The 23,976-nt window shown below is 46.7% G+C and overlaps 1 protein-coding gene and 1 pseudogene across 1 annotated transcript in view; both read right to left on the bottom strand.

The window, feature by feature from the left end:
• The window catches only part of LOC134965208 (uncharacterized), a 116,259-nt gene extending 112,145 nt beyond the window's left edge, over positions 1-4,114 (bottom strand). Inside the window, exons 1-2 of the mRNA XM_063941717.1 lie at positions 4,021-4,114; positions 30-509 (exon numbers count right to left, since the gene is read on the bottom strand). Coding sequence (XP_063797787.1) covers positions 30-509; positions 4,021-4,114 — 574 coding nt within the window. The remainder of the gene's footprint in view (positions 1-29; positions 510-4,020) is intronic.
• On the bottom strand, positions 1,991-2,109 carry LOC134967116 (5S ribosomal RNA; annotated as a pseudogene).
• Positions 4,115-23,976: the final 19,862 nt, after the last annotated feature.

The following is a 23,976-nucleotide window of genomic DNA, read 5'->3' on the forward strand; positions in this document are numbered from 1 at the left end:
AATTACGTTAAACCGATGGTATTTGGTACTTGAAAACACTTGGAGATGTCCAATGGTAATCAGCACTGGAGAAGACGTACACATGTCTGATGGTATTCGACACTGGAGAACAAGCAGAGATATCCGATGGTAATTGCCACTGGAGAACACGTAGAGATGTCCGATGGTAACCGGCACTGGAGAACACATAGAGATGTCTGATGGTAATCGGCACTGGAGAAGATGTACACATGTCCGATGGTAATCGGCACTGGAGAACAAGCAGAGATGTCTGATGGTAATTGCCCCTGGAGAACACGTAGAGATGTCCGATGGTAACCGGCACTGGAGAACACGTAGAGATGTCTGATGGTAATCAGCACTGGAGAAGAAGTACACATGTCCAATGGTATTCAGCACTGGAGAACACGCAGAGATGTCCAATGGTAATTGCCCCTGGAGAACACGTAGAGATGTACGATGGTAATCGGCACTGGAGAACTCATAGAGATGTCCGATGGTAATAGGCACTGGAGAACATGTAGATATGTCTGAAGGTAATCAGTACTGGAGAACACGTAGAGAAGCACTAAGTGATAAACACGCAGTAATGCTCTGGGCAGAGTCGTAACTCATTACAATTGACTCATTACAAGCTGCCTGTGCTGTGTGCGCCATGCTGGAGGAGAAGAGGAGAGGAGCAGCTCCGGAGGCAGGGGAGGAGGAGGAGGGAGGGGGACTCTGGAGCCGCAGCAGCACTATGTAATTGTTAGCGGCGCCGCTGCAGCAGTCCCTCTCCTTCTGCATTGGCTGGCCGGCGCTGCTGTGAATGCTGGGATGTGCTTCCCTCATCCCAGCATTCACAGCAGCGGCAGCGGCCAGCCAATGTGGAAGGAGAGGGACAGCTGCTGCGGCGCCACCACCAATTACACTGTGCTGCTGCGGCTCCCAAGTCCCCCTCCCTCCTCCTCCTTCTCCCCTGCCCGGAATCTGCCAGCACCGAGGAGCCTGACTGCCTGAGCCAGTTGGGAGAGATAGTAAGTATCTATTTATCTATCTATCTATCTATCTGTCTCTTTCTATCTATTTCTCTATCTATCTTTCTATTCTGTTTGCCGTAATATGTAAAAAGGGGATGCTGTCTGCCATAATGTGTAAAAAGGGGATGCTGTCTGCCGTAATGTGTAAAAAGGGGATGCTGTCTGCCGTAATGTGTAAAAAGGGGACGCTGTCTGCCGTAATATGTAAAAAGAGGGACGCTGTCTGCCGTAATATGTAAAAAGAGGACGCTGTCTGCCGTAATGTGTAAAAAGGGGGACGCTGTTTTCCGTACTGTGTAAAAAGGGGGATGCTGTCTGCCGTAATATGTAAAAAGGGGACACTGTCTGCCGTAATGTGTAAAAAGGGGACACTGTCTGCCGTAATGTGTAAAAAGGGGACACTGTCTGCCGTAATGTGTAAAAAGGGGACGCTGTCTGCCATAATGTGCAAAAAGGAGACTCTACAAACACAAGGGGAGAAAAAGAAGACTCTTTTGTGGGTGCACTCTTAGTAATTTAGAAAAATTTATAGAAATGATGAATAATGAGGAAGATGTAAAATTAATTCAATTTTATTAATTTTGTGATAAAATATGTCAGTAGTTTGGTGTGTTTTATAACAATGCAAAAATAATAATAATAATAATAATAATAACAACAATAATAACCATAATTGGCATTAATTAGCAAGTGCCTGCTGTCTGAGATAGATTTAGATTTAATTAAGGATTATCCTACAAATAAGGTATCCAATAAATTCACAGATTGATCTCAACCATAAGTTTATGCATGACTTAGCGAAGTTAATAGTCAAAAGTTGCCTACGGGCATTAGCAATATTTTTAAACATGTATTGTGGCCAGAGCATGACAATGTAAGCTGCCAAAAAGTAATGGAGAATAAGTAATGAGAGAAATGAAAGGGTGAATCTGCTGTCAGTGTTAAACACTGAGCATGGGGATCATGAGGATACTCTACTAAACTGGGTCTTCCTCAGGAGTCTCCCACCCGAGTACTGACTCAGCCCGACACTGATTAGCTTCCAAGATCAAATGTATTCAGGCGTTTCCAGTGTGGTATGATAGTAGAGTTGTAAGCAAATGATCTTTGTAGCTCTGGGGTCACTGATGAGAGTTTACAAACTCATAGAAAAAAGATGAAGGTAATGACAGTGAGATGATAGGAGAAAAATATTAGGTGGCTCTGCTGCCAACGTTAGATAGAGATGTGAAACTCTGAATCGCTGGTGAGAGTCCAGAAAAATAGTGGAGAATGGAAAAGGATGATTCAAAGAACAATTATAACCCAGAGGTCTTAGGCTAATAATGCAAAGGGTTAAGTAATTAGGGAATAATCAGTATACTATTTACATGCATAGAAAATCCCAAAGGGTTGCACATAGACGAAGATGAATCAACTCCTGATATTACACAGAATAAATACTGAGTATTCAAAATGTATCAGTATATGCAAAAGATAAGAAAGAAAGCAATATTGTTGCTGAATACAACAAGTATCATTCAGGGCTAGAATGCACTACTATAAGACTATGAAAAATAATTCAGTTTGTAAATAAACTGAGAATACAGGTGCCTCACTAGTAGTTATCACATTGGTTAAAGAAACTGATATTACAGTAATATTACTATTAAAGTAGATAAGGATTTAAGTGCTGAGATTATAATCACATGTACATATGTAAAGATCAAAAAGCACCGCTGAAAAATTATTTTCAAGTGGGGATACAACTTCTATACACTGGTGTCCCGTTGCGGTGGTCTGTCAGTGAAGGATTGCGGAGAAGTGAATGTTACCCGTGACCATCGTACCAGAGCAAAGCTGAAACGGAGCACAGTGTAGATCCTCGTCACTGGAGAGTGTGGCGTTACCTGGTGGCAAAGGTTGGTGCGTGACTCAAGGAGGCGACTGAGATCAGTCCGCGATCTCAGACAGCTGGTCAGACAGGACAGAAGACGCGTTTCACCCGTACACCGGGCTTGATCACTTCCTGTCCTGGTGTGTTTTCATTCTGGCTTTAAACGCTGTCCGTACTTGCTCATCTCCAATCACAAAACAGGGGGTGTGCTGTTACAGTTAACGAGCCGCCGGAGTCATTTCAAGTATAATCATTCGTGATTGATATCGAGTTGCATTCCGGTTAGGTTGACAGCTCCAGAGTAATTTTAACCTCAATAAAAACTTGTCAGTATGTGGTGTCATGTAATAAAAAAGGAAAAATAAGTGCATTAAAAACAAAATAAAATAAAATGAAACCAAATCGTCTGGTAAATTTAGTAGAGACCTAGTGCTTTGTTATTTGCAGATATTAAGGCAAAATATATACAGAAACAGGTACAAAGAATGGTAAGTATGGATTCTATAATTTGAATGGATACTGGGTACTGCATAGACAGCCCGAAAGCAGAGGAATATAGGTTGTAGACAATTGGGTAATAGTTGCAATAATAATATGTTGCCTGTAGATAAAATGCAGGCATCTGGTACAACCGTATGGAAGTGTGGACTAGAAATCACTAGTTCATTCTAAGCTGCTCTGTCATAAACGAAGATAGGCAAGAACTACAACCCCAATTATTATATGAGGCTACTTATAGGGTACAAACTGTGAATCTATTAAGTAGTTGAATATTCTTAATCCTGGTATGTTACCCTTAAAAACGGTTAAAGTCTATATTGCCACTAGTTTTGGAATAAATATTGGAGATATTTGAAGCTTTACTAACCTATATTAGATGGATGGAAAATGGATGGAAATAGTCCTAATACCTAGGTATCAGATTATAGGGAAGGGCGTGCCACTGGGAGAATAAAAGTAACCAGATGAAGTTGTGCATGAATTCAGATTAATCCTTAGTGGGGTGAAAAATACTTACTAAAATCATGATTGTGAAAAAAGCGTAATGTTGTGATATAGTGATTCCTAGTGTGAGAAAATGGTGTAGGAAAATATTGTTAGTGGCCCTGTTAATTATATATATACCATTCAACAGGTTTCTATGGGAGAAAGATCTGAGACTCTTTGGTCGAAAACTGCTACTTAAGAAATTTTTTGCCAAATTATCTTCTGACAACATGTTAGATGCCTCATCATTTGATGATTTGGGATCAATGGCGCCGGTAATGCTCCATGAAGAGACCACTATCCCAGCCTCACCTTCTATGTCCTTATCTGAGGAAGAACTCGCAGCTATACAGACTTTGGAAGAACTTCGCATGGAATCACCTTCCAACATGTCGCCTCTGCATAAAACAAGACCCTTATGCAAAGCTAAGTCAACCTTTTTTCTGTCTGACACTAATAGTCCTGAGATTAAAGTGTTTTTGGATATGGTTTCGAGCGAATTCGATGAGATTCAAAATAACTCCAAGAGATGCCTGACCAAAAACCTTAAATTCCAAGAGAGACAGGCTTTGAAAGAAATTAAGTCCTGGATAGACACTGTTATTAAACCCTCAGATAAAGGGGGAAATGTCGTACTATGGCCAACCAAAATGTACGAAGAATATGAAGAAGAAGCCCAGAGACAGTTACTAAATACTTCCTGTTATAAGAAATTACCACTTAACCCCACAAAAAGGTTCCACCAAGAATATATGCGAATGGTAGAGGAAGCCTCAGCTCCTGGTACCTTCACTCAACAAGAAACCAAATATCTTACAGTGTCAAATCCAAAAGTCCCCACTTTTTATCTGCTACTGAAAATACATAAGAACATGAACAAACCACCCGGCAGACCAATCGTCTCGGGCAACGGGGGACTCTTGGAATCACTGAACAAATTCTTAGATCTACATCTTACAGACCATGTACTAAACACTACCCTCATACTTAAGGGATACATCTGATCTCCTACGAAAGATACATGATATCAGCTTGGATGAGGAATGCATCTTGGTCACACTAGATGTAGAGGCCCTCTATACTAGCATCAGCCATCAACAGGGGGTGGAAGTTACTAGGTTCTTCCTGCATATGGAAGAAAAACATGAATTCAATGATTTTCTCTGTGAAGTTCTCAGTTTTGTACTTAACAAAAATTTCTTTACGTTCGGCGATCAATTCTTCTTACAGGTCAGGGGTACTGCGATGGGAGCAGCTTGTGCTCCCACGTATGCCAACCTGTTCCTAGGCTGGTGAGAACAAACCATAGTGTTCAACGACAACAACCAGGATTACACTCAACACATCATGAGCTGGCTAAGATATATTGACGATATATTTGTGATCTGGGATGGTGATGAAAAATGCCTGCTTGATTTCATAAATCTTAACGTCAATAATCGTAACATATTTCTAACTCACACAGTAAGCAAAGAAAGGGTGTCTTTCTTGGATCTCAGCATTTATAAGACAACCAATAGAACACTAGCAACTGAACTTTTCCGCAAAGACACAGCTACTAACAGTATCTTGTATTAGACCAGGTCCCACTTCCCACCAACCATAGAGAACATCCCCAAATGGGAATTCCTACGACTGCACAGAAGATAAAGTGTTTAAACAAAAAAGTTGAGAACTAATAACAGATTTACAAACTCGGGGATACAGTAATCGGGCCTTAAAACGAGCACATCATTCGGTCTTACTAACCAAAAGGAAATCTCTGATCTTTCAGGATAAACCAAAAAATAGGGTTAAGGATTCTAAGATTCACTTGATAGGCACCTTTTGTCCAGAATGGCGCCTATTGAGGAACGCGATCCAAAAACATGTCGATTCTGCACTTAGATGCAGATTTATCACTTTTGTTGAACCAGACACTCCAAGTAGGTTGGAGAAGATCCAACAATATGAAGGACATGCTTGTACGAAGTCACTTTTCACGGGAATCTCCCAAAACCAGAAATATAACAGGATCCTTCCCATGCGGGCAATGTAAGGCCTGCCCTCAGATACAGATTACCAACAATATTTTCCTACACCATTTTCTCACACTAGGAATCACTTATACAAGTGCGTCCCCTGTCATTAATGATTAAACAAGTATAAAAAAGATACTTATGACACATATTCTGTGTCATAAGTATCTTCTTTATATTAAGCTAATCATTTTAATACATTAAAGTGGTTTGGAAGGCAGTGATAGCAGTGCCTCCCGTAGACAATGGGAATGGGGGATAAAGCACGGGGCGGAGCCACGATTTGGCTGTAAAAGCCCATTGAAAGCGCTGGAGAAAGCGGCACTTGTATAAATGCCTCGTTGACAGGGACACCATGCCCCTGTCTGCAAGGCAGATGTGATTGGACAGCAGATCCAGTGCTGGATCTGCTGACCAATAAACCATGTATGGTGGTGGGACAATTTAACAGAAACATGAGCAGCAATTCCTTACCCCTTTGGCAGCACCGCGAGAGCCAAGTGCAAAGAGCTGGGAGTGCATTATGCGGCGGGTGGCGCAAACTTCCTTCCTTCACTACTCTCTCCCAGGCAGCAGCACCGACACCTCTGCGGAAGGCATATATGATGAGGACCGAGGTGAGGGGTGAGTGAATGAGAGTAGCGTGGGAAGGGGGGCAGCTCACACCCACAGATCACCAGAGACTCCCCCAGGGGACAGGGCTGCAGGGAGCTGCAGTGGCGAGTTAAGGGGGAGGGGGGCACGTTACACCAGCTAGTGTTGGGCTGGCTCCAGAGATTGCTGCTTGATGGTGAGGGTTTATTTTTATAAAAAAAGGGGGTGTGGTCACATGTCCGCGACTAAGCCATGCCCCCGACTTTGCCAAGTCTCCTGCGATCTTACTGCTGCTTAGCCTACTTTGCTGACACTGGCTCCTGCAGTCTGAGCTGGAGCCTCCAGCCTGGAGGTAACTACTGTGGTAGTGTGTGTCAGTGTGTGTGTGTGCCTCAGTATAAGTGTGTGCTTCAGTGTGTCTGTGTGTCTCAGTACAAGTGCGAGTGCCTCAGTGTGAGTGACAGTGTGTGTGTCTCAGTGTGTCTCAGTATGAGTGCGAGTGTCAGTGTGTGTGTGTCTCTCAGTTATGAGTGAGTGTGTGTGTGTGTGTGCGCGCCTCAGTATGAGTGACAGTGTGTGAGTCTCAGTATAAGTGTGTGTGCGCCTCAGTGTGAGTGTCAGTGTGCATGTCTCAGTATGAGTGTGTGTGTGCCTCAGTGTGAGTTGTCAGTGTGCGTGTCTCAGTATGAGTGTGTGCCTCAGTGTTTCTGTGTGTCTCTGTACAAGTGTGAGTGGCTCAGTGTGAGTGACAGTGTGTGTGTCTCAGTGTGTCTGTGTGTCTCAGTATGAGTGCGAGTGTCAGTGTGTGTGTGTGTGTCTCTAAGTATGAGTGTGTGTGTGCCTCAGTGTGTGTGCCTAAGTGTGAGTGTCAGTGTGCATGTCTCAGTATGAGTGTGTGTGTGTGTGTGTGCCTCAGTGTGAGTTGTCAGTGTGCTTGTCTCAGTATGAGTGTGTGTGCATCAGTGTGAGTGACAGTGTGCGTGTCTCAGTATGAGTGTGTGTGCCTCAGTGTGAGTGTCAGTGTGCGCGTCTCAGTATCAGTGTGTGCGCCTCAGTGTGAGTGTCAGTGTGCATATCTCAGTATGAGTGTGTGTCTCAGTATGAGTGTGTGTGCCTTAGTACAGTGTGAGTGCTAGTCAGTGTGACATTGTGGACAGAAAAACACAAATTGAATGTCCGCAACAGGATCCCCACCGTGAGCATCTGATAATGGTGGTCATTCTGAGTTGTTCGCTCGCTAGCGGTTTGTAGCAGCCGTGCACACGCTATGCCGCCTCCCACTGGGAGTGTATTTTAGCTTAGCAGAAGTGCAAATGAAAGGATCGCAGAGCGGCGGCAAACATTTTTTGTGTCGTTTTAGAGTAGCCCAATACCTGCTCAGCGCTTGCGATGACTTCAGACTGTTCAGTTCCTGTTTTGACGTCACAAACATGCCCTGCGTTCGCCCAGCCATGCCTGCGTTTTTCCTGGCACGCCTGCATTTTCTCGAACACTCCCTGAAAACGGTCAGTTAACACCCAGAAACGCCCACTTCATGTCAATCACTCTGCGGCCAGCAGTGCGACTGAAAAACTTCACTAGACCTTGTGCGAAACTACATCATTCGTTGTAATAGTACTCCACACGTGCGCATTGCGCCACATACGCATGCGCAGAAGTGCCGGGTTTTTTTGCCTCATCACTGCACAGCGAACGAATGCAGCTAGCGAAAATCTCGGAATGACCACCAATCTCTCAAACAGACACATATGGATGGGAAATATCATGAAGTACTGATACAAAGCCAACTACCTTATTTATAAGCCCTACAGAGCAAATGTATAATACGGGTTGGCGGTGCTCCCCAGAGCCAAATAAACAGAGAAAATACACTTAGAAAAAAGAAGGCTCTTTTTTGGGGGGCATGCTTGAAAATGTCCGCAGGGTTGTAAATGTACACATAGAAAAAATTAAAACATTACTTTTATTATTCCATCTTAAAAAGAGTAGAGTTCCCCAAAATACTTAGACATACCAAACATTTAATTAATTCAAACGTAAAAGTGACCTTTAATGTATACACAATTCATTGATCGCATAATCCTATAATCACTACTCTAGTCATAAAGGACAATACCAATTAATGTTATACACCAAAAAGATCTGAAATGTTTACAAATTACTAAAATTGCACATGTAATATAGGAGCAATTCCAACTGCGGACCTCATTCATTATCTGCATAGCACTCGGTCAAAAGCATAAATACAAAAAACAAGTTAATTGCCATTAAAGATCCTTAATCATATTGCTCCCTAACCATCAATTATTGTGATATTTGAAAAAGACCACATAAATATAAAATAATGTAAAGTTAGAATTACCCAATATGGAAAAAGACACAATTGTCACCTCAATTAGTAAAGTATCGAGGTCCTTAAGAGTAACAGTATAGGTTTTAATAGAGAGAACAGTATTCACCTCAATTGATCAAGCATGAGGGTCCCAGGAGCAACAATGGGGGTCATTCTGAGTTGATCGATAGCTGCCGTTGTTTGCAGCGCAGCGATCAGGCTAAAAATTTACATTTCTGCACATGCGTATGCACCACAATGCACATGTGCATCGTACAGGTACAATGAGCATTGTGGGTTTGCACAGGGTCTAACGAAGATTCCAGTTGCACAGCCGAACGCAGGAAGATTCACATGAAGTGGGCATTTCTGGGTGTAAACTGACCGTTTTCAGGGAGTGCTTAGAAAAACGCAGGCGTGGCTGGGCAAACGCTGGTCGGGTGTGTGACGTCAAAAGCCGTCCCTCCGTCGTTAGAATCAACCCACATGAAGAGTAACTACAGGGCTGGTCTTGTTTTGCACAAAAAGATTTTGCAGGCGCTCTGCTACACAAGCATTCGCACTTCTGCAAAAGCGAAACTACACTCCCCAGTGGGTGGTGACAATGCATTTTCATGGCTGTTAAAAACTGCTAGCGAGCGATCAACTCGGAATGACCCCCAATATACTGTAAGCTTGTGATAAAGATAACAGAAACACTGATGTGTTCTAATTGCTAAAACGTTTGTTGCTTTAGAACAAGTTCAAAAGCGGCAACTGAATATTTTGTTGCTATAAAACAAGTTTATATTCACCAACTAATGTAAGTGATAGCAACACTGTTATTTTATTATTGCCACATTGTTAGAATTTTTTGTTAAAGAAAGCAATTGATACAATTTGATTCAGCAGATAGTGCAGTAACATAGTTATTTGCACAGGTATTTCCAGTTAAAACAGGAATACATAATTGTGTACCTGCACTGTATAATTTACTGCAAATAAAAAAATAAGACAGAAAACACTTCTGCTGTTGGTGTTAGATGCTGATCGTAACCCTGATGCCAAAGGACGGTGCAGGGAGACTACAGCAAATTCGCCAATGAGAGAGTGCTGAAAAATAGGAAAAAATACTGAGCTAATATGTGAGGTAAATTACAGAGAGTGTAGTATATAGTGATAGAGGGTCCCTTCTGCTGTCTGCGTTAGGGGTAATGGGTCACCCTGATACTAAAAAGCATTGCAGAGTGTGCCCTCCATGAGAGCGGGACCAGAAAAAAATGTGTGCATTTACATCCCTGCGGATATTTTCAAGCGTGCCCCCAAAAAAGAGCCTTCTTTTTTCTAAGTGTATTTTCAGTGTGACATTGTGTAAGCTCACCCGTGCTGTTCCACGGACCCCAGGCTGTACTGTTTATGTTGTATTTTATATTGTGCTATACCTAGTGTCACCCTCTCCGTGTAACCCACTGCTGTCATCCTCTCCACAGCGTCACCCTCTCCCTGGCACCCACTTCTGTCACCCTAACCCTGGTGTCACCCTCTCCCTGTCACACCAGGGCCGGCTCGAGGCATGTTCGGTGCCTGGAGCCGGCCCTGTCCTGTAGCCTGCTGTCCTCCCGCTTGTATAGTGAGCTGTGCGCGCTATGCAGCGCCGGCGTCTGATGTCAGACACCGGCGCCGCACAGCGCGCACAGTTCTGTGTCAGACAGCGGAGCGCACAGCAGCACTCCCCCTCCCTCGGCACAGTAGGTACTGGGGGCATATGTGGCACTGTGGGGGCATTTATCTGGCACTGTGGGGGCATTTATCTGGCACAGTGGGGGCATTAATGTATCTGGCACTGTGGGGGGCATTAATTTATCTGGCACTGTGGAAGGGGTGCATTTATCTGGCACTGTTAGGGCATTTATCTGTGCACTGTGAGGGGGCATTAATGTATCTGGCACTGTGGGGGCATTTCTGGCACTGTGGGGTCATGTATCTATCTGGGACTGTGGGGGCATATCTGGCACTGGGGGGGCATTAATGTATCTGGCACTGTGGGGGCATTTATCTGGCACTGTGGGGGGCATTTATCTGGCACTGTGGGGGCATTCATTTATCTGGCACTGTGGGGGGGCATTAATGTATTTGGCACTGTGGGGGGGCATTTCTGGCACTGTGGGGGCATTTATCTGTGCACTGTGAGGGGGCATTAATGTATCTGGCACTGTGGGGGCATTTCTGGCACTGTGGGGTCATGTATCTATCTGGGACTGTGGGGGCATATCTGGCACTGGGGGGCATTAATGTATCTGGCACTGTGGGGGCATTTATCTGGCACTGTGAGGGGGCATTAATGTATCTGGCACTGTGGGGGCATTTATCTGGCACTGTGGGGGCATTTCTCTGGCACTGTGGGGGCATTTCTGGCACTGTGGGGTCATTTATCTATCTGGGACTGTGGGGGCATATCCGGCACTGTGGGGGGCATTTATGTATCTGGCACTGTGGGGGGTATTTATGCATCTGGCACTGCGGGGGGCATTTATGTATCTGGCCTTGTGGGGGCATTTATGTATCTGGCACTGTGGGGGCATTTATGTATCTGGCAATGTGGGGGCATTTATGTTTCTGGCACTGCTGGGGGGGCATGTCATGTGCATTTGGCACTGCTGGCGGGGCATGTCATGTGCATTTGGCACTGCTGGGGGCATGTCATGTGCATCTGGCATGGCTGGGGGGCATGTCGTGTCTAGCTGGCACGGCTGGGGGGCATATCATGTAGTGTTCCCGTGTCTCAGTGCAATACCTGGTGCAAAGTGTCTAACGTGCTCTGCCTGGCGCAAAGTGTCTAACGTGCTCTACCTGTCGCAGTGTGTATAGGAGGTTCTACCTGGTGCAATGTGTATTAGCTGCACTTCTGTGTGGTGTAACGCGAATTGCCACTATTATGTGGCCGCGCCCCTTCCCCACGAAGCAACGCCGCAAAATTTTTGATGCGCGCCTTCGACGCGCAAGGTCCATGAATTTGACCGGAGCAACAAGCATTACAGTATGTACATAATTTTGCCCTTCTAACTTAAATATGTGCCCTCCCAAATGCAAAATGTGCCCTCCCCGTGATCAGCACCCCTGCCCTAAAAAAATCCTAGAGTGAACACTATCATGTGTAGCTGGCACTGCTGGGGGGCATATCATGTGTAGCTGGCACTGCAGCGGGGCATGTCATGTCTATCTGGCACTGCTGGGGGGTATATCATGTCTATCTGGCACTGCTGGGGGGCATGTCATGTGTAGCTGGCACTGCTGCGGGGCATGTCATGTCTATCTAGCACTGCACTACTGTAGACATTATGTGTAGCTGGCACTATACTGGAGACATTGTGTGTAAGGAACACTACTGTAGCTGTTATGTGTAATGCTGCTAATTGTGTGCATAGAGGGGGTGTGAAAATATATTTATTTATTTATAGTGTGATAATATGAAGTTGTAAGGCCCACCCACTTCTCCAGGAGGCCACGCCCACTTTCCCAGGAGGCTATGCCCACTTCGGCGCGAGTATGGGAGGGGGCGCTTTGAAATTTTCTCGCACAGGGTGCTAGTAGGCCTGGAGCCGGCCCTGTGTCACACAATGCTGCCAGTGTCACCTTCACTCTGTCACTCAGTGCTGTCATCCTCTCCCTGGTGTCACCCTCTCCCTGGTGTCACCCTCTCCCTTTCACCCAATGCTGTCAGTGTCACCTTCACTCTGTCACTCACTTCTGTCATCCTTTCCCTGGTGTCATCCTCTCTCTGTCACCCACTGCTGTCACCCTCTCCCCGGTGTCACCCTCTCTTTGCCACCCACTGCTGTCACCCTCTCCCTGTCATCACCCTCTCCCTGTCTCCCAATGCTGTCAATGTCACCTTCTCTCTGTCACCCACTGCTGTCATCCTCTCCCTGGTGTCACCCTCTCCCTGTCACCCTCTCTTTGCCACCCACTGCTGTCACCCTCTCCCTGTCGTCACCCTCTCCCTGTCTCCCAATACTGTCAATGTCATCCTCTCTCTGTGACCCACTGCTGTCATCCTCTCCCTGGTGTCACCCTCTCCCTGTCACCCTCTCTTTGCCACCCACTGCTGTCACCCTCTCCCTTTCGTCACCCTCTCCCTGTCTCCCAATGCTGTCAATGTCACCTTCTCTCTGTCACCCACTGCTGTCATCCTCTCCCTGGTGTCACCCTCTCTTTGCCACCCACTGCTGTCACCTTCTCCATGTCGTCACCCTCTCCCTGTCTCCCAATGCTGTCAATGTCACCCTCTCTCTGTGACCCACTGCTGTCATCCTCTCCCTGGTGTCACCCTCTCCCTGTCACGCTCTCTTTGCCACCCACTGCTGTCACCCTCTCCCTGTCGTCACCCTCTCCCTGTCTCCCAATGCTGTCAATGTCACTTTCTCTCTGTCACCTACTGCTGTCACCCTCTCCCTGTCATAACCCTCTCCCTGTCTCCCAATGCTGTCAATGTCAACTTCTCTCTGTCACCCACTGCTGTCACCCTCTCCCTGTCTCCCAATGCTGTCAATGTCACCTTCTCCCTGGCATCACCCCACCCCTTAATATGTATTTTTTTATTTTACAAAATTGACAATAAATTAGCCACCTGCTCATCACAAGTTTGGCAGTGGCTGCATCGGACTGAGATGCAAATTAGTGTCAGGTGGGGCTAGGGCCGTTGATGGCGCCGATTTTGTAGTAGATTGGCGTTGGCAGCAGCCGTTAGCAGTGGCGGTAGTGGGTATTGGCTTGTAGGGCGGTAGCAGACAGCAGCTCAGCTGTGGTAGGGGTCATCGGTGGGCCTCAGCATACATTATGGCTGCAGTGCCTCACCAGCCACTGACCTCACTGCACGCCACTGGTGTATATAAATATATGTGTGTATGTATATATAGAATTTTTTTTTTCTGCATTGGTATTTTTAGATGCTATCAGACTAACTTAAGTCCTCTCACTGTGTTTAAACATTTACTTCTTATCTATATATAAGCACTTAAATAAGATTTTACTTACCGGTAAATCTATTTCTCGTAGTCCGTAGTGGATGCTGGGGACTCCGTAAGGACCATGGGGAATAGACGGGCTCCGCAGGAGACATGGGCACTTTAAGAAAGAATTTAGATTCTGGTGTGCTCTGGCTCCTCCCTCTATGTCCCTCCTCCAGACCTCAGTTAGAGAAACTGTGCCCGGAAGAGATGACAGTACAAGGAAAGGATTTTGGTAATCCAGGGCAAGATTCATACCAGCCACACCAATCACACCGTATAACTTGAGATAAACATACCCAGTCAACAGTATGAACAACAACAGAGCAACAGGTCAACCCTGATGCAACCATAACATAACCCTTATTTAAGCAATAACTATATACAAGCATTGCAGAAGAAGTCCGCACTTGGGATGGGCGCCCAGCATCCACTACGGACTACGAGAAATAGATTTACCGGTAAGTAAAATCTTATTTTCTCTAACGTCGTAGTGGATGCTGGGGACTCCGTAAGGACCATGGGGATTATACCAAAGCTCCCAAACGGGCGGGAGAGTGCGGGAGCAAACACAAGGTCCTACTCGGCCAGGGTATCAAACTTGTAGAACTTTGCAAAAGTGTTTGAACCTGACCAAGTAGCCACTCTGCAAAGTTGTAATGCCGAGACCCCTCAGTCAGCCGCCCAAGAAGAGCCCACCTTCCTAGTGGAATGGGCCTTAACTGATCTTGGCAGCGGAAATCCAGCCGCCGAATGAGCCTGCTGAATCGTGTTACAGATCCAGCGAGCAATAGTCTGCTTTGAAGCAGGAGCACCAAGCTTATTGGAAGCATACAGGATAAACAAAGACTCTGTTTTCCTGACCCTAGCCGTTCTGGCTACATAAACCTTTAAAGCCCTGACTACATCAAGCAACTCGAATCCTCCAAGTCCGTAGTAGCCACAGGCACCACAATAGGTTGGTTTATATGAAAGGATGAAACCACTTTCGGCAGAAATTGTGGACGGGTCCGCAATTCTGCTCTATCCGCATGGAAAACCAGATAGGGGCTTTTATGTGACAAAGCCGCCAACTCTGACACACGCCTAGCCGAAGCCAAGGCTAATAGCATGACCACCTTCCACGTGAGATATTTCAACTCCACCGTTTTGAGTGGTTCAAACCAGTGGGATTTCAGGAAACTCAACACCACGTTAAGATCCCAAGGTGCCACTGAAGGCACAAAAGGGGGCTGAATATGCAGCACTCCCTTTACAAACGTCTGAACTTCAGGTAGAGAAGTCAACACCTTTTGAAAGAAAATGGATAGGGCCGAAATCTGGACCTTAATGGACCCCAATTTCAGGCCCAAATTCACTCCTGACTGTAGGAAGTGAAGGAAACGGCCCAGCTGGAATTCCTCCGTAGGGGCATTCCTGGCCTCACACCAAGCAACATATTTTCGCCATATACGGTGATAATGTTGAGCTGTCACGTCCTTCCTAGCCTTTATCAGCGTAGGAATGACCTCATCCAGAATGCCTTTCTCTGCTAGGATCCGGTGTTCAATCGCCATGCCGTCAAACGCAGCCGCGGTAAGTCTTGGAACAGACAGGGCCCCTGTTGCAACAAGTCCTGTCTTAGAGGAAGAGGCCACGGCCCTTCGTGACCAATCTGGAACAATGAGTATCGTTCTCACTCCTCTTTTTCTGATTATTCTCAGCACCTTGGGTATGAGAGGAAGAGGAGGAAATACATAGACCGACTGGAACACCCACGGTGTCACCAGGGCGTCTACAGCTATCGCCTGAGGGTCTCTTGACCTGGCGCAATACCTTTGTAGTTTTTTGTTGAGGCGTGATGCCCTCATCTGTGCGAAGACTTCCTGATGAAGTCCCCACTCTCCCGGATGTAGGTCGTGTCTGCTGAGGAAGTCTGCTTCCCAGTTGTCCACTCCCGGGATGAACACTGCTGACAGTGCGCTTACGTGATTTTCCGCCGAGCGAAAAATTCTGGTGGCTTCCGCCATCGCTACCCTGCTCCTTGTGCCGCCTTGTCGGTTTACATGAGCCACTGCGGTGATGGTGTCTGACTGAATCAGAACCGGTTGGTCGCGAAGCAGGGTCTCCGCTTGACGTAGGGCGTTGTATACGGCCCTTAGTTCCAAGATGTTGATGTGAAGGCAAGTCTCCTGACTTGACTCCAGACCTGGGAAATTTCTTCACTGTGTGACTGCTCCCCACCCTCGGAGGCTTGCATCCGTGGTCACCAGGACCCATTCCTGAATGCTGAATCTGCGGCCCTCGAGAAGGTGAGCATTCTGCAGCCACTACAGGAGAGACACCCTGGCCCTGGGGGATAGGGTGATTAACCGATGCATCTGAAGATGTGATCCGGACCACTTGTCCAGTAAGTCCCATTGAAAGGTCCTCGCATGGAACCTGCCGAAGGGAATGGCCTCGTATGATGCCACCATCCTTCCCAGGACTCGAGTGCAGTGATGCACTGACACCTGTTTTGGTTTTAATAGGTTCCTGACCAGTGTCATGAGCTCCTGAGCTCTCTCTATCGGGAGATAAACCCTTTTCTGGTCTTTGTCTAGAATCATGCCTAGGAAAGGCAGACGAGCCGTACGAACCAACTGCGACTTTGGAATATTTAGAATCCAGCCGTGTTGCCGTTACACTTCCAGAGAAAGTGCTATGCTGATCAGCAACTGCTCTCTTGATCCCGCTTTTATGAGGAGATCGTCCAATTATGGGATAATTGCGACTGCTTGCTTCCGCAGGAGCACCATCATTTCCGCCATTACCTTGGTAAATATTCTCGGTGCCGTGGAGAGACCAAACGGCAACGTCTGAAATTGGTAATGACAATCCTGTACCACAAATCTGAGGTACGCCTGATGAGGTGGATAAATGGGGACATGAAGGTATGCATCCTTTATGTCCAGAGACACCATAAAATCCCACCCTTCCAGGCTTGCGACGACCGCTCTCAGCGATTCCATCTTGAACTTGAACCTTTTCAAGTATATGTTCAGGGATTTTAAATTCAATATGGGTTTGACCGAACCGTCCGGTTTCGGGACTACAACATGGTCGAATAATAACCCCTTCCTTGTTGAAGGAGGGGAACCTTGACCACCACCTGTGGAAGATATAATTTGTGAATTGCAGTTAACACTATTTCCCTCTCGTGGGGGGAAGCCGGCAGGGCCGTCGGTGAGGGGGCATCTCCTCGAAGTCCAGCTTGTATCCCTGAGACACAATATCTATTGCCCAGGGATCAAACATGGAGTGAACCCACTTGTGGCTGAAATTTCGAAGACGTGCCCCCACCGGGCCTAGCTCCGCCTGTGGAGCCCCAGCGACATGCGGTGGATTTTGTAGAGGCCGGGGAGGACTTCTGTTCCTGGGAACTAGCTGTGTTGTGCAGCTTCTTTCCTCTGCCCCTGCCTCTGGCAAGAAAGGACGCACCTCGGACTTTCTTGTTTCTTTGTGATCGAAAGGACAGCATTTGATAATGTCGTGCTTTCCTAGGCTGTGCTGTAATATAAGGCAAAATATCAGAATTACCAGCTATAGCTGTGGAGACCTGGTCCGAGATCCCTTCTCCACACAATCCTCAGCCTTGTAAGGTAAACCTTCCATATGCCTCTTAAGTCGGCATCACCTGTCCATTGCATGTTCCACAGGACACGTCAAGCAGAAATCGACATAGCGTTGACTCTAGAACCCAGTAGACTAATGTCTCTTTGGGCATGTTTTATATATATATCTAAGACAGCATCTTTTATATATATATATTTATCTATATATATACATATATATATATACATACTAGGGTCTCAATCTCTGCTGATAAGGTATCTGTCCACGCTGCTACAGCGCTATAAACCCATGCCGACACAATCGCCGGTCTGAGTAGTGTACCAGAACGTGTGTAAATGGACTTCAAAGTACTTTTACTGCATGCTACCTGCAGGATCCCTGAGGATAGCTGTTAAGTCAGCGCTACCTTTTGAGCAAACTTGACACCCTAGGGGAAGATTCCCATCGTATCCTGGCCCTAATAGGGAAAGGAAACTCCCTGAGAATTCTTTGTGGGAAACTGCAGTCTCTTGTCTGGAGATTCCCGCTCTTTTTCTTCATGAGAGGAGGGAAAGTTACCTCAGCTTTCTTCCCCTTAAACATGTGTACCCTTGTGTCAGGGACAGATGAGTCATCAGTGATATGCAAAACATTTTTTTATTACAATAATCATATATTGAATACTTTCCTGCCATTTTGGCTGTAACTTTGCATTATCGTAGTCGACACTGGAGTCAGACTCCGTGTCGATATCAGTGTCTATTATTTTGGATAGTGAGCATTGAGAGACTCTGAAGGTTTCTGCGACATAGGGACAGACATGGGTAGATTCCCTGTCTGTTCTCTAATCTTTTGTGCAATAAATTTTCCTTAGCACTTAATTTCACATATCCAAACAGGTGTCGGCGTTGTCGACGGAGACACCACTCATACACACATTTGCTCCATCACCTCCTTAGGGGAGCCTTTTACCTCAGACATGTCGACACACACGTACCGACACACCACACACTCAGGGAACGCTCATCTGAAGACAATTCCCCCACAAGGCCCTTTGGAGAGACAGAGAGAGAGTATGCCAGCACACACCCCAGCGCTATAAACCCAGGAATAACACAGTAACTTAATGTTAACCCAGTAGCTGCTGTTTATATTGATTTTTGCGCCTAATTATGTGCCCCCCCCTCTCTTTTTACCCTTTTCTTCTGTGTATCTGCATGGGAGAGCCTGGGGAGCTTCCTCTCAGCTGAGCTGTGGAGAAAAAATGGCGCAGGTGAGTGCTGAGGAAGAAGCCCCGCCCCCTCGACGGCGGGCTTCTGTCCCGCTTAAATATACATTTTCTTGGCGGGGGCTCATACATATATACAGTGCCCAACTGTATATATGTGTACTTTTGCCAAAAGAGGTCCATATGCTACCCAGGGCGCCCCCCCCTGCGCCCTGCACCCTTACAGTGACCGGAGTATGTGAGGTGTGTGGGAGCAATGGCGCACAGCTGCAGTGTTGTGCGTTACCTCAGTGAAGAACGGAGTCTTCTGCCGCCGATTTCGAATTCTTCTTGCTTCTCATACTCACCCGGCTTCTGTCTTCCGGCTCTGCGAGGGGGACGGCGGCGCGGCTCTGGGATCGGACGACGAGGGTGAGATCCTGTGTACGATCCCTCTGGAGCTAATGGTGTCCAGTAGCCTAAGAAGCAGGACCTAGCTTCAGAGAGTAGGGCTGCTTCTCTCCCCTCTGTCCCACGATGCAGGAAGTCTGTTGCCAGCAGAGCTCCCTGAAAATAAAAAACCTAACAAAATACTTTCTCACAGCAAGCTCAGGAGAGCTCACTGAACAGCACCCAGCTCGTCCGGGCACAGATTCAAACTGAGGTCTGGAGGAGGGACATAGAGGGAGGAGCCAGAGCACACCAGAATCTAAATTCTTTCTTAAAGTGCCCATGTCTCCTGCGGAGCCCGTCTATTCCCCATGGTCCTTACGGAGTCCCCAGCATCCACTAGGATGTTAGAGAATTGTAAAAGTGTAGGTTTTATGTCTTTCCCCTATCATCACCATTATGCACTTTTTTTAATTCTCATTAGCTGATCTATTAAGCCTAGAGTTTAATCTATTTATATATCTCCAATAATTTTAATATTGAGAATAAATGATAGTTTACATATTTAATTTATTATTTTTGACAAAATTCTCACATTAGTGTATAATTTTGCACTCATTCACTCCGAATCTATAGAGAAGTATGGATTGGGGATCTTTTTTTTCCACACTCATCTGTCCTATTAACTTAATAGGCAGGAAGTGAGGTCATAGAGATGAGCGCCTGAAATTTTTCGGGTTTTGTGTTTTGGTTTTGGGTTCGGTTCCGCGGCCGTGTTTTGGGTTCGAACGCGTTTTGGCAAAACCTCACCGAATTTTTTTTGTCGGATTCGGGTGTGTTTTGGATTCGGGTGTTTTTTTCAAAAAACACTAAAAAACAGCTTAAATCATAGAATTTGGGGGTCATTTTGATCCCAAAGTATTATTAACCTCAAAAACCATAATTTACACTCATTTTCAGTCTATTCTGAATACCTCACACCTCACAATATTATTTTTAGTCCTAAAATTTGCACCGAGGTCGCTGTGTGAGTAAGATAAGCGACCCTAGTGGCCGACACAAACACCGGGCCCATCTAGGAGTGGCACTGCAGTGTCACGCAGGATGTCCCTTCCAAAAAACCCTCCCCAAACAGCACATGACGCAAAGAAAAAAAGAGGCGCAATGAGGTAGCTGTGTGAGTAAGATTAGCGACCCTAGTGGCCGACACAAACACCGGGCCCATCTAGGAGTGGCACTGCAGTGTCACGCAGGATGGCCCTTCCAAAAAACCCTCCCCAAACAGCACATGACGCAAAGAAAAAAAGAGGCGCAATGAGGTAGCTGACTGTGTGAGTAAGATTAGCGACCCTAGTGGCCGACACAAACACCGGGCCCATCTAGGAGTGGCACTGCAGTGTCACGCAGGATGTCCCTTCCAAAAAAACCCTCCCCAATCAGCACATGATGCAAAGAAAAAGAAAAGAAAAAAGAGGTGCAAGATGGAATTGTCCTTGGGCCCTCCCACCCACCCTTATGTTGTATAAACAAAACAGGACATGCACACTTTAACCAACCCATCATTTCAGTGACAGGGTCTGCCACACGACTGTGACTGATATGACGGGTTGGTTTGGACCCCCCCAAAAAAGAAGCAATTAATCTCTCCTTGCACAAACTGGCTCTACAGAGGCAAGATGTCCACCTCATCTTCACCCTCCGATATATCACCGTGTACATCCCCCTCCTCACAGATTATCAATTCGTCCCCACTGGAATCCACCATCTCAGCTCCCTGTGTACTTTGTGGAGGCAATTGCTGCTGGTCAATGTCTCCGCGGAGGAATTGATTATAATTCATTTTAATGAACATCATCTTCTCCACATTTTCTGGATGTAACCTCGTACGCCGATTGCTGACAAGGTGAGCGGCGGCACTAAACACTCTTTCGGAGTACACACTTGTGGGAGGGCAACTTAGGTAGAATAAAGCCAGTTTGTGCAAGGGCCTCCAAATTGCCTCTTTTTCCTGCCAGTATAAGTACGGACTGTGTGACGTGCCTACTTGGATGCGGTCACTCATATAATCCTCCACCATTCTATCAATGTTGAGAGAATCATATGCAGTGACAGTAGACGACATGTCCGTAATCGTTGTCAGGTCCTTCAGTCCGGACCAGATGTCAGCATCAGCAGTCGCTCCAGACTGCCCTGCATCACCGCCAGCGGGTGGGCTCGGAATTCTGAGCCTTTTCCTCGCACCCCCAGTTGCGGGAGAATGTGAAGGAGGAGATGTTGACAGGTCGCGTTCCGCTTGACTTGACAATTTTGTCACCAGCAGGTCTTTCAACCCCAGCAGACCTGTGTCTGCCGGAAAGAGAGATCCAAGGTAGGCTTTAAATCTAGGATCGAGCACGGTGGCCAAAATGTAGTGCTCTGATTTCAACAGATTGACCACCCGTGAATCCTTGTTAAGCGAATTAAGGGCTGCATCCACAAGTCCCACATGCCTAGCGGAATCGCTCCCTTTTAGCTCCTTCTTCAATGCCTCCAGCTTCTTCTGCAAAAGCCTGATGAGGGGAATGACCTGACTCAGGCTGGCAGTGTCTGAACTGACTTCACGTGTGGCAAGTTCAAAGGGCATCAGAACCTTGCACAACGTTGAAATCATTCTCCACTGCGCTTGAGACAGGTGCATTCCATCTCCTATATCGTGCTCAATTGTATAGGCTTGAATGGCCTTTTGCTGCTCCTCCAACCTCTGAAGCATATAGAGGGTTGAATTCCACCTTGTTACCACTTCTTGCTTCAGATGATGGCAGGGCAGGTTCAGTAGTTTTTGGTGGTGCTCCAGTCTTCTGTATGTGGTGCCTGTACGCCGAAAGTGTCCCGCAATTTTTCTGGCCACCGACAGCATCTCTTGCACGCCCCTGTCGTTTTTTAAAAAATTCTGCACCACCAAATTCAAGGTATGTGCAAAACATGGGACGTGCTGGAATTTGCCCATATTTAATGCACACACAATATTGCTGGCATTGTCCGATGCCACAAATCCACAGGAGAGTCCAATTGGGGTAAGCCATTCCGCGATGATCTTCCTCAGTTGCCGTAAGAGGTTTTCAGCTGTGTGCGTATTCTGGAAAGCGGTGATACAAAGCGTAGCCTGCCTAGGAAAGAGTTGGCGTTTGCGAGATGCTGCTACTGGTGCCGCCGCTGCTGTTCTTGCGGCGGGAGTCCATACATCTACCCAGTGGGCTGTCACAGTCATATAGTCCTGACCCTGCCCTGCTCCACTTGTCCACATGTCCGTGGTTAAGTGGACATTGGGTACAACTGCATTTTTTAGGACACTGGTGAGTCTTTTTCTGACGTCCGTGTACATTCTCGGTATCGCCTGCCTACAGAAGTGGAACCTAGATGGTATTTGGTAACGGGGGCACACTGCCTCAATAAATTGTCTAGTTCCCTGTGAACTAACGGCGGATACCGGACGCACGTCTAACACCAACATAGTTGTCAAGGACTCAGTTATCCGCTTTGCAGTAGGATGACTGTTGTGATATTTCATCTTCCTCGCAAAGGACTGTTGAACAGTCAATTGCTTACTGGAAGTAGTACAAGTGGGCTTACGACTTCCCCTCTGGGATGACCATCGACTCCCAGCGGCAACAACAGCAGCGCCAGCAGCAGTAGGCGTTACACGCAAGGATGCATCGGAGGAATCCCAGGCAGGAGAGGACTCGTCAGACTTGCCAGTGACATGGCCTGCAGGACTATTGGCATTCCTGGGGAAGGAGGAAATTGACACTGAGGGAGTTGGTGGGGTGGTTTGCGTGAGCTTGGTTACAAGAGGAAGGGATTTACTGGTCAGTGGACTGCTTCCGCTGTCACCCAAAGTTTTTGAACTTGTCACTGACTTATTATGAATGCGCTGCAGGTGACGTATAAGGGAGGATGTTCCGAGGTGGTTAACGTCCTTACCCCTACTTATTACAGCTTGACAAAGGGAACACACGGCTTGACACCTGTTGTCCGCATTTCTGGTGAAATACCTCCACACCGAAGAGCTGATTTTTTTGGTATTTTCACCTGGCATGTCAACGGCCATATTCCTCCCACGGACAACAGGTGTCTCCCCGGGTGCCTGACTTAAACAAACCACCTCACCATCAGAATCCTCCTGGTCAATTTCCTCCCCAGCGCCAGCAACACCCATATCCTCCTCATCCTGGTGTACTTCAACACTGACATCTTCAATCTGACTATCAGGAACTGGACTGCGGGTTCTCCTTCCAGCACTTGCAGGGGGCGTGCAAATGGTGGAAGGCGCATGCTCTTCACGTCCAGTGTTGGGAAGGTCAGGCATCGCAACCGACACAATTGGACTCTCCTTGTGGATTTGGGATTTCAAAGAACGCACAGTTCTTTGCGGTGCTTTTGCCAGCTTGAGTCTTTTCAGTTTTCTAGCGAGAGGCTGAGTGCTTCCATCCTCATGTGAAGCTGAACCACTAGCCATGAACATAGGCCAGGGCCTCAGCCGTTCCTTGCCACTCCGTGTGGTAAATGGCATATTGGCAAGTTTACGCTTCTCCTCCGACAATTTTATTTTAGGTTTTGGAGTCCTTTTTTTACTGATATTTGGTGTTTTGGTTTTGACATGCTCTGTACTATGCCATTGGGCATCGGCCTTGGCAGACGACGTTGCTGGCATTTCATCGTCTCGGCCATGACTAGTGGCAGCAGCTTCAGCACGAGGTGGAAGTGGATCTTGATCTTTCCCTAATTTTGGAACCTCAACATTTTTGTTCTCCATATTTTAATAGGCACAACTAAAAGGCACCTCAGGTAAACAATGGAGATGGATGGATTGGATACTAGTATACAATTATGGACGGGCTGCCGAGTGCCGACACAGAGGTAGCCACAGCCGTGAACTACCGCACTGTACTGTGTCTGCTGCTAATATATAGACTGGTTGATAAAGAGATAGTATACTCGTAACTAGTATGTATGTAT

Source organism: Pseudophryne corroboree, chromosome 10, assembly GCF_028390025.1.
Source record: "Pseudophryne corroboree isolate aPseCor3 chromosome 10, aPseCor3.hap2, whole genome shotgun sequence".
Classification (NCBI taxonomy): Eukaryota; Metazoa; Chordata; class Amphibia; order Anura; family Myobatrachidae; genus Pseudophryne; species Pseudophryne corroboree.